This window comes from Marmota flaviventris, chromosome 12 (assembly GCF_047511675.1).
Source record: "Marmota flaviventris isolate mMarFla1 chromosome 12, mMarFla1.hap1, whole genome shotgun sequence".
Taxonomy (NCBI): domain Eukaryota; kingdom Metazoa; phylum Chordata; class Mammalia; order Rodentia; family Sciuridae; genus Marmota; species Marmota flaviventris.
In genome coordinates, this window is record NC_092509.1 from 65,064,300 (window position 1) to 65,076,782 (window position 12,483).

At 31.6% G+C, this 12,483-nt stretch overlaps 1 protein-coding gene across 1 annotated transcript in view; it reads right to left on the reverse strand.

Moving 5' to 3' along the window:
* Spata17 (spermatogenesis associated 17) overlaps window positions 1-12,483 on the reverse strand; it is a 186,671-nt gene that overhangs the window by 160,889 nt on the left and 13,299 nt on the right. The window contains exons 2-3 of the mRNA XM_027934643.2: window positions 8,333-8,422; window positions 7,117-7,198 (exon numbers count right to left, since the gene is read on the reverse strand). Coding sequence (XP_027790444.1) covers window positions 7,117-7,198; window positions 8,333-8,422 — 172 coding nt within the window. The remainder of the gene's footprint in view (window positions 1-7,116; window positions 7,199-8,332; window positions 8,423-12,483) is intronic.

The following is a 12,483-nucleotide window of genomic DNA, read 5'->3' on the forward strand; positions in this document are numbered from 1 at the left end:
TAATTATGATGTACCAGACATTCTGCTGAGACAGCATCAATGCCTTACAAGAATATCTCCACATGGAGGTGTACTAACATCATCACAAACTCATAAGCTCCAAGCATCTTTTTGTAAGCATTTGGAAGTATCCCTGTTCAGAATGTTTCTTATAAATATCCTTGCTTTTGTTATCCCTAGCACAATCAGTTTTACTTAGATAAAAATGCACCTATCTGCTGGGTGTGGTGTGCCTATAATCCCAGGGACTCAGGAGGCTGAGGCAGGAGGATCACAAGTTTGAGACCAGACTCAATTTAATCAGGTGTTAAGCAACTTAGTGAGACCCTGTTTCAAAATAAAAAATAAAAAGGGTTGGAAATGTGACTCACTTGTTAAGCACCCCTGGGTTCCATCCCTGGTATCATGAAAAAAAAAAAAGAAAAGAAAATATCTCATCAGGTTACAAAACAAAAAAAATTTCTGACTCTCATGATGTGAGCTAAGGTTCCCTATAGTTATGTTCCCCATGTCTCTTCATCTTAGTTCCAAGGCTGAATACACAGCCCAGACATGAGGTGTGCAGGAAGGGAGGAGTAAGAAAGCTTCCCTTTGGGTTTGGATGAGAGGTGTCCCCCAAAAGCTCATATGTGAGACAATGAGAGAAGGTTCAGAGAGGAAAGATTGGGTTGTTAGAGACTTAACCTAATCAGTGAATTAATGCCCTCAGAGGAATTAACTGAGAGGTAACTGAAGTGGTTGGGTGTGGCTGGAGCAGATGGAAATTGGGGCATGGCTTGGGGGTATATATTTGTATTTGGCCAGTGGAGTTTCTCATCATGTGAGATGCTTCCCTCTGCCACACGCTTCTGCCATGATGTTCTGTGTCACCTCCAGCCCGAGGAATGGAGATGGCTTTCTATAGACTGAAACCTCTGAAACCATGAGCTCTCAAATAAACTTTTCCTCTTTTAAAATTTTTCTGGTCCAATCTTAAAGTCACAATAGCGAAAAAGCTGCCTTAAACAGCTTTTTACATCTTCAACTTGGGTGTGGCATATGACTCATCAGCTTACAACACATGGCCCAGCCCAAAATCAATGGAATGGGAATGAATCATCTTTTTTGAGTGGATTGTAAATAATTTTGAACAGGAATATAACCCACCCTGGCTCACAGAAGACATTTTGGAGTAGCTGAAGGATAACCAGAGAAGACATTTAGTATTTAACATGTGCATCCATAAGCATTTATATGGATCGTGAGTTTGGTATGTTAGGCACATCATTTTTTCTCTCTGAGCCTCCATTTCTTCATCTGTAATATGAAGAAAGATACCATCTGCACATTCTACATGCCAAAACATTACTAGGAACATATGAACATAAAATAAATGTTTTTAAGTAAGAAATTCCTTTATAAATGCAGGAAATGATTTTATAAATGTGACATGCCACTGCTTACCTACCTTCTACTATTCCCCAAACTCTGTGCCAGATTGGTCAACATCTGCATTGTTTCTCAACACACTATGCTCATTCTCAATTTCAAAATTTCATTCATGCTGTTTTCCCCAAGCTCACTTCAAGTGCCATTTCCTTGACCTCTAGAGCGTACATTAACTCTCCATCTGAACACTTACTATCTCTATGGTGTGTGTGTGTGTTTGTGTGTGTGTGTGTGTGTGTGTGTGTGTACCTGCACGTACATGCAAGAGTGTGCATACATGCATGTTGGGTCGGGTAAGTCCATACTAAATTGACTTTTTAAATTAATTTATTTAGTATATAATGTATTTATATTATTTGAAATTTAAAAACTACAAAAGTTTACAGTGAAAAGACTGCCCACCTCTATTCTTCAACTACTCAGCCTTCTTTCCTGCAGGCAAATAATATCACTTTTTTTTCCTTGTGATCCTTCCAGAGATCCTTCCAAAGACACGCAAATTAAATCAGCAGCTTTCAAATCATGCTCTGATGGCTCAGGTGATAACAGAGGTCACAGAAAAAGAATCTAAGAATACAACAGACACTAGTATGGCAGTATGTAAAAACGTGGATGTGTAACCGATGTGATTCTGCAATCTGTATATGGGGGAAAAATGGGAGTTCATAACCCACTTGAATCAAATGTATGAAATATGATATGTCAAGAGCTATGTAATGTTTTGAACAACTAATAATAATAAAAAAGAAAAAGAATCTAAGTAGTTCCATTTCTCTAGTTTACAAAATAGCTTTGTGACAGTACCTTTTTACATAGAGGGACAAAAATTCTCCTAAATTCTTGTTAAAAAAGGAGTTCTGTTATTAAAGTTTTCAAGTCACTATCAAGTATCATTTAACTTATAGTGTAACCATACACTACAAGGCATTATTATTAGTATAAATAGCTGTTAGGCTAAAAAATTAAACAAAATATATTTGGAAAATGATGGTGTAAACATGACTACAGGACAATATATGTGACATTGTGTGTTAACGTGTGTGACAGGATAAACCATGGCAATCTTAAAAGTATCTTCAACTCACCTTCCATTAGCCTTTTGAAATTAAGAAATACAGCATCCAGCATTCCTATTGCTCCTAGGAGGTGCCTAATACTTGGGGGTAAGTTTGGTGGCAGCTATGAAGGAAACTAAACTCTAAGCTCTGGCAAAAATTCTCATTTCTTTTATGTGGCCTAGCAGTCTTAAGAGTCTTAAAAGTATGAACTTGGAAGGATCAAACATAATTTTAGACAATGGGCATCTTTTGATTGAAGGTTCCCTGAAGGCAGATATCTCTGATAAATTGGCACTTCTTTAGTCCCACAGGACCTCTGGATACCTCAAAGGAGGAAACTCTCTAGTAATGACTGATACTGAATTGCCTACCTGCTCAATGTATGAGTTTTGGAATCAGATCAAACTGGGTTTGAACTGGTCTCCACTTATGATTAACAATGTGTCCTAGGGGAGGTAACCTGAGCCTAAGAATCTTTATCTATAAATTAATGACAGTATTCAGAGGCTTAGTGTAATAGTTGATGTACACATTAAGAATGTAAAGCACTTAGTGTAATATTCTGTTCACACGAGGCAACCAGTACATAAGAGCTACTTTAATCTCATTCAATAAATACTTATTGAGACCCCACCCCATTAGGATTGTTTCATGCCTTATATTAAGCAATATGTATATAATGGCAGAAATAAATAAATAAGAGTTATTCTCAAAGAACTTAAAGCTTAATAGATTTAAAAATCATAAAGAACGAAGTGAAGGAAAATATATTTTGAGAACCAGAGGATTACTTGGTGATCATGATGAATCATACCTTTTTGATCAAATCTAGTTGAGACACTAATGTAACAAATCAAATTTTCTTGAGTGGTTTATTACTTGAACTTTTAAAAATATTTTTTCTCCAACCATAGAATCATTAGGATAAATACACATCACCAAGTTTGCTACTCTAATATCATTGAAATGTATACACTCTGGTACCTTTTGAGACTTTTTAAAAGTAAGTTTCATTAATCATTGAAAGCCTCTTCATGAGAAGCTTGAGGAGAAAATACAGCAATACAAGTAAGTCAGTAGTGGTCCTAGAATGCCTCATGAATATGTATACTCTGTTGTATTTGTCTATACTACTGATATACATCCATAACCACTAATGAATAATATGGTTAAAGTGCCCATTACTCCATAAAAAATACTTTAATTCCTTGATCTTCCTGGTTAAATAATTTGATTCTTCAAAAAACTTGCCTTGAAAAATTCCACTGGCAAAATCTGGGACACTTTGAGCACCAAAATAATTAGTGACACTGACTGATTATAATCCATTGAATAAAATAGGAATTCATCAGTTCATACATATATAAATACATGGATAAATAATTGGAAGAGAAGGAAAAGCCCTTACAGAAGATTATTAGTAAGTAAATAGAAGAAATTGTGGGGTTATAGAAAAAATCAGTATTTGACAAACATAGTAATGATTGATTCTGGTAAGAATCATCATTGGGTATTAAATTAGTCTACAAAAATTTGATGATAAAGAAGATATACACAGGGTGTTTAAATATTGACTCATAAAAGGAAAATAGTTTATGATGTAGAAACGTGAGAGATGACACATTTTAAATAGTTAAAGTTAATATCAACAATCATTAAGGAAACTGACATCATTTAGGCATCCTAAAATTATGTACTAAAATGAAGAAACATAGCAATTAGCATTCCCATTGCTCCTAGGAGATACCTAATACTCCATAAGTAAGTTTTGGAACAGCTGTGGAGGAGACTGGACTCTAAGCACTAATGATATATTTCTGCTAAAAACGCATAACCTCAATTTAATAATGTAGAATCAACAACAAAACAAAATTGAGAAATAATCTTAAAAATACTTATCCTTTACTTATCAAAATCAGGGTCTTGAAAGAAAAAACAGACTCAAGAATTAACCATTCTTGATTAAAAGTGACTAAAGAAACTTGACAAACAAGTGCAATGTGAAATTCTAGTTTGTACCCTGGAAAAGATGTTTTGTTATAAATAAAATTATTGGGATAATCAATAAAATATGAATACAGTCTATAGATTAGAAAATAGCTTTGTACAGATGTTAATTTCCTGATTTTGATCCCTTGTAATATGGCTACATAGAAAATATGCACTGATACCTTTTGAAATAAGGTGATATGGATTCTGCAACTTTGTCTCATAATTAAAAAATAACAGTATGTAGCAAGAGAGAAAAATTAAAAATAAGTATATAGAGAAAATAATAAAACAAATTTCTTTATGTGAGCGAAGAAATCCGAGTGATGAACACACAAATTTATATTAGTTTTGCAACTTTTTTATAAATATTAAACTAATTCAAAATTAAAAAACACTTTTAGTGACTTGAAATATGAATAGAATAATAATTTTAGAAAAAGAAAAAATTTAGAAATAAAATCATATGTCAAAAACCGAAGGAAAGAAAACGTAAAAACATTGGGTATGGAAAACAATATTGAAAAGCATTAATATAAATTTGATATTTAATTACATATTTTTCCCCATTTTGTAGGAAAAAATAGGTTCAAATAATAAATTTAATTCTCCAGTAAATAGTACAATTAAGTTACGATAGCATCTGAAATATCTTCTCAAGACAATAGAATTCTATATCTCTATATATCTTAAAATAAAAAATAAGGACCGTTTATACATAGGTAACATAAAAGTATTACCACAATGTCTGGGTATTCAATTTGAGAAAATAAAAAGAGAAAAAAATGTAGATGAAATACTTGGGAAAACATGTACTTACTAGTTACATTTTTTTCCAAATTTTTCCTTTCCAAAGTATTAGAAACAGAAATAGAAGCATTTGATTTCTGACTTCAAAGAGTTACTCTTTTAAAATGATACTTTTAACCAAAATCAAGTCAAGAAAGCAAAAAAGCAAGGTTATACTGAGATTTATGACTGATCAGGTTCAATTTTTAACTTCTACCTGATAAAGCGAATAGCAACAATACTGGTGTTCTTTATTCAATTCATTTATATGTGTTAACTAAATACCTACTGAATGCCAGGCACCATGCTAAGAGAAAGCAACTATAAAGAGACATAGTCTCTGTCCTCCTGGAGATAAAGCAGAGGATGTTGGCTATTATCAGAAACTTAACATGCAATGTGAAAGCTTTTCTACCAACTTTAAGGTTGCTTTCTATATGAAATATGGTATAGTGTGTTCATGAACAAGTGTAGTAGATCTAGTTTCCTAACTTGATGAATAGGTATTATAATAGATAACTGTTTATGAACATCATGATACAAAAACTAAATGTTTGCAGAATGCCTGGTAAATAGCAGGTGTTTAGTAAATAATAGCTAGCATAAAGGCACCATGAAATCTTTTGTTACTTTCCAATAATATTAATAGCAAATACATCAGTGAAATAACCACAAATGGAGATAACTTTCTATAAAAATCCATTTGGAACAAATATTTATTGATTTTTTAAAATCTTTTTTTGTTCTTTTTAGATATACATGACAGTAGAGTGCATTTTGACATATTATATGTACATGGAATATAACTTCCCATTCTTGTAATTGTATGTGATGTGGAGTTATACTGGTCATGTATTCATATGTGAACATAGGAAAGTTATGTCTAATGCATTCTACTGTCTTTCCTATTCCCATTCCCCCTTCCTTATTTATCTTATTTGCACCTATTAATAAAATGAAGAGATTATGAAAGATGGCCTGTTGTTTGCTTTATGATTTCATGAGAATGTTTATGACTGCTAAGAACTGAGCATTAATCTAAAATGTTGTTGATCTAAAAATGAGCTATGGTAGCTACTCTCAAAGACCTCACCATCTAGAAAGTATAGACAATCATCAACAGATAAGTAAATATAAATGCATACATTGTGAAGGTTCTTTAAACAAAATTAGAATAACCAAGGTTGTTTGAGTATAAAGAAGTCAATTGACCATGGAAAAAAATAGTAAAGTCTCAGAAGAAACTCTTGTTATGGTTTGTATTTAAGGTGTTCCCCTCAAAGCTCATATGCTAAACAATGAAGGAATGTTCATAAATGACCTAATTAGTTTACAAAAGCTTTAACCTAATCGATGGATTTATCCATTTGATAGATAATAATTTGAATGTATTACTGGGTGGCAACTGTAGGCAGATAGGCTATGGCTAAAGGAAGCTGGTCACTGGGTTATGCCCTTGGGAAAATAAATTTTTTCCTGGCCCTTTATGCTTTCTCTTTCTGTTCCCAGCTTTCATGAATTAAGCAGCTTTCCTCTGCCACACCATTCTTCTATGACCCTCTGCCTCATTGTAGACCCAGAGCAAAGGAGTTGGCCAACCATAGCAGCCTGAGACTTCTAAAACTATGCATTCAAAACAAACATTTCCTCTTCTAAGTTGTTCTTGTCGCATATTTTAGTCACAGTGATAAAAAGTTGATTAACACAACTCTTTCCCCCCAAATTAAGCCCTTTGACTTTATATAAATATTTATCATCAGCAACATCCAAACTACATGTAAATAAAAAAAGTAATTTTACAGCATGTTGTATAATATAAATGCTAATATACATACATACATTTTATATTTACCTTCACAAGATGTCGATACTGTTTTTTCCCTAAGTAACTTCTCCAGCATTTTTGAATAATTGTTGCTACTCTGTGTAAATATCTAGGGAAAAATATGATTATTAGTATGCTTTCAGTGAAACAAGGATGACTCTTAGATCATTACCTATAATACACTTTCCTACAATTCAAGAGATCAAATTCAAAGCCAAGTGTATGTGTACATTTAAAGAATAGAAATTTATAGTTCTGATATGAAATTAATCTTTATAAAAATATAAAAAAGGGATAGATAATTTCATTATTTCTTTGGGGCTTCTGATTAAATAACATTTTAAAATCAATTATTCCATATTACTTATTCTTTAAAATATGTTTGAATGTTAGAATTATAAAATAGGTCATAGCGACATGTTGAAAAATAAGCCAGGCACTACTGATACACATCTTGACAAATAACTAGAAATAATGCTTGAGGTCAAGAAACAGTTTACCTCTTCATTATTTTCTTATATTCTTTAGTCTATCTAAGCCAATATCATGTTAGTCTGCCAAATAAAGAATACTCTTTGCAGTCTTATTCTAGGTTCAAGAGTGGACAAAAAAGAAGCCTTATCTTTACACTTGAAATTTGCATGCCTGACCTTTATATCTAGTATAAGGAATCATAAAGTGTGACCACAGCCTGTGATCTGAGTTATTATGAACTAGGCATATTCTTCTTCTATCTTGCCAAGAAATTTTTTTTTCATAATTAAGGGGAGACTGAGGGAATGTTTGGACACTGAAGAAAGAGTAGAAAGAATTGAGATCAGGATAAACCTCAGTCTCTTTGTATAATCAGAGTGACATATTTTGGGCATCATTTGCTTTAACCTATACATGTAAGGAGAGGATTGAAATAGTTTCTCACTACCAGCTTCTTACCTGTCAATTCATTACTATAAATATGAAATCAATCACTTATCATCATCTTTAGAATTTGGGGAAAAGTATTTGATCAAATATTTACACATATTGAAAATTATTAAAAGTAGATACATGACTAATATAACTTAGTTTTTTGTTAAAGAAAAGGTAAAAAATACTAAATATTTCTTTTTAAAAAGATATAAAACAATTCAAATTTATTTCTATGAGTAAAATAAGGGACTATTTGAAATGAGTAATAAGTTACATTTTCTAAGGAACATATTTTAGTGTTACATCTGAAGTTTCCATAACAAAATCAACATACCTGATATATGCCCTAATTCGACATCCTCGAAACCAGCTCTGAATTTTAACAGCTGCATCATTCTCCTTTTTTCTAAATTCATCAACAACACTAAAAAAAAAAGTTTAAAAAACATTTTATTAGTAACTAAAATAATTATAATTCTAAAGCAAGTCAACATTTTAACCTTAACTTTTCATGTCTTCTAAAATGATAATTATAATCTGAATGTTATTTGAAATAAAATTAAAATACTGAATTAAAAAAGCATCTTAAAAATCATGAGTTATGTTTTAAAAATTAATCTTTCTCTGAGAAGTCATAAGCTTTCAACAGCTTTACTTTTTTATTTTTATAATCTTCTATTTTGCAACTAATTAATGTACTAGCAACTTTTATCAGGAAATAAAGCAATGTTATTTTGTCCTTATTTTAATTACATAATTGTTTGAATTTACTGTTTAAGTGCCACTATACATGGATCATGCTAAATGAAAATGCTTGCATATTTAACTCATTCATCAGTTATATAAATTGCTTCTAAGTAAAGTGAATCAATCAAAAGTGCCTATTATAGCTAGAATTCTTAGAAAGTTCATTTAAGTTAAAGAAGGCAGGGGGTAAGGCAATGGGCTTATAAAGAGATAAGAAACTCAATTCTTAGATTTATAGCAAGACAAGGTTTATTCAAACAGTTCTTGTTCTTAATTTTATGTCTTTGGTATTATCCTTTTCCATCCCAGTTAATAAAATGATATTGTTTAGGTCAACTACAGTAGAGCCTAAAGTAATTATCTCCCAGAATACTGACTGATACACATTTAGCACTTTATGTTTGCTGAATGAATAAATAATAGATAGTTATTTATTTCTTATTTAACATTTGAAAATTTTTCTTGTTTATGTTTAAAAGTTCCCTTAGAATTGTTGTCTTGAAAAGGTTATTTTTAGTTTTCATTATGTTAGATAAAACATATATTTTTTATAAAAATGTAAAACACATATTTAGAACAAAAACAGAGTGGATAAAATACCTCAAACAATAAAATTCTTGAATACTATAGGGTTAACTGAGAGAGGAGATGAGCAGTTAACATGCCAATAGCAAATAGTTAGAGAAAACAAGTAAATGGATTATGGTATTAGATAAGGAAGAACAAGAGTTATCTAGCAAGCCTGAGAAGGAGTATAACACTTGTGTATCAAAGCCAATGATCCAGATATAAACTACAGTATAGAGAGAATTATAAAATTAGTTAATTACATAAGGTGCGATTAAGTGTAGTGTAAAATATAAAAGACACATCTGAGAATATACTTTCTGTTACCCGACAATTAGTGGAACAGACCATGATAAGATTACTACATTAATAAAGTTTGCTGAAAATAATTATGAGATGTTAGACCACTCTGGACAATTAGGATTGAAAGAAAAGAAAGATATTGTTTTATGTTCGTATTGCCTATGCTAGATGTTAAAAGAGATCTGTATTTAAATTGTATTCTTGGCTCATATTATTGTGGAGGAAAAACAATTTAAATTCCTTTCCTCCACACTCCCCCTCCCCACTTCCCAAATTGGCTAGGGCTTTCTATTTTATCCTCTTACAGCTCTTCATTGTATTTGATACATTTATATTTAAGAATTGTTTAATGGATCTCTTCCACTAAACTTTAAAATCCAAAAGACAGTAATCTTATCTATTTTTTCCACATTGTATTTGCAATGGTTTCAAGAAATAATTGGTGCTACTACTAACACTCAACATTTGTCTTTACCAAAGGTGATTTCACTGAGGGAACAACATTCCTATTGGTAGATTTCTTTCCTGTGAGACATGGCTCTCACAACCTTCCCTCAACAGAACTACTCAAAAGATTGAAATTCTTCCTATTTCAGGATGACAAAGTTGCTGGAGGGCCAATGGGTACCCTATTGCTCTTAATAACTTGGGTGATTATAGGTAAAAGAAAGACATGTGAGGAACTGTTGATAGAAATAGAGAAAAAATACATTTTACTAATGAGTACTTTATGCATCAGTGAATTATCTCATATATAATTTTTTCAACACTATTACATAGATAGTTATAATCCAATCCTCCTTTAATAAGGAAGAATATTCCCATATATATGAATAAATGGGAATATTCTTATATTATAATACTGCAGAAAGAGCGTAGTGATATGCCAAGGTTTACATCTTTAGTTTCAGAGCTGAGATTTGATTCTACATTGTCTGGCTTCAGAAACTAGGTTCTTAATTTTCATGACTTCTGAAGGAGAAAAAAGGAAGGAAGGATTTTTTTAAAGTAAAACAGATGGAAATTAAGAGAGAGAGAAAAAGAAAGGCAAAGACAAAAGAAAGAATGCATGCAATCCATTTATAAATAAGATTTTGAAACTTTGCTCTAGCACCAGTTTCCCAAAGCAACAAAATAAACCTAGAGACTAAGGAGGTGAAATGCAAATAACATCAATAGCAAAGACCAAAAATTTCTCTGGCTATGTACATTACGTGTAGGTAACAACAAAGACTCAAATACATGGCCAGCAGAAAACAATTTGGTCTTTGAACACATACAGAATAGTTTCATTTACATATAGGAAAAACTTGTGAAATTCTAGGAATGTTCATTAGGGATGCATAGCATATAGTAAAACTATAATAGGAATGACAAAACACAAATTTCAGGACGGAGATGGAGGACAGGGAAGAGGGATAGGATGTGAAAGGCAGACACAAAATGCTTCAAATGCCTTGGCAGAATCAGATTTATTAAAGCTGACTGACTTTTCAAAACTGTTCTTTATATGATCTTCATGTATGTAAACACCCTTGTGCATATTGAAATATTCTACATTTTTTTTAAAGATGGTGAAATTGAATTTGGGGTAACTTCAGCATACTGTCAATTAAAGAGTAAATTCCCCAAATCTGTCAGGTCTTATGTATATAAGCTGGGAATCCCATGAGGAAAAAATTAAAGCTTTATGCTATAGTCATATTATTTGGGGAAACAAATGAAATAAAATGACTCAATTAAGCAGCGTACCCAAAATGCAGCAAAAGATAGACAATTAACAGAAAATAAAATATAAACAACTTATAATAGAAATTGTATGAAAACATGCTAAACACACTAAAGCATGACTTAGCAATTATTTCCCTGGAAATTTGTTTTATATCATATCTTTATTTGTAATATTAAAATAATAGTAACAACCTAAAGAATGGAATAAATTTTTTCCTTACAAAAAATAAATAGATCAACGTCTGAAGGACAGATAAAGTAGTATAATGTGAAAAAAAATAAGGTATAGTATTTTATATTCTTAAATTTATACAGAGCAATCTGAACTGTACATATAAGTCAATGTACACAGAGAAAAAGTCTGATTTTGTACAGAGAAAATTATTAAAAGTGGTCATCTTTAGGAAATTAAATGTGAAAGAAGAAATTTAATTTATTAATTTCTGAATTCATTAATCATTATAAAATATCATGTAATATTTTTATTTTTCTTCCAATTTTTTTATGTTTTCCATTTTTTATTGATTTTTAAAAAAATAAATGACAGTGGAATGCATTACAATTCTTATTACACGTATATAGCACAATCTCTGGTTGTATAAGTATGTTGACATCAATTCATATCTTCATGCATGTACTTTGGATAATGATGTCTATCACATTCCACCATCCTTGTTAACCCCCAGCCCCCTCCCTTTCCTTCCCATCCCTCTGCCTTATCTAGAGTTCATCTATTCCTCTCATGCTCCCCCTCTCCCTACTCCACTATGAATCAGCCTCCTTATATCAGAGAAAACATTGGGCATTTGTTTTTTGGGGATTCGCTAATTCACTTAGCATTATCTTCTCCAACACCATCCATTTGCCTGCAAATGCCATGATTTTATTCTTTTATTGATGAGTAAAATTCCATTGTGTATATATGCCACATTTTTCTTATCCATTCATCAACTGAGGGACATCTAGGTAGACTCCACAGTTTAGCTATTGCGAATTGCACTGCTATAAACTTTGATGTGGCTGTGTCCCTGTAGTATGCTGATTTTAAGAATGAAATAAAAAATGAAACTGACTAATGTAATCTTTTAGAAAACTAGGAATGAATTTTCAAACTTAAGGGAAGTATTAGATTCATCT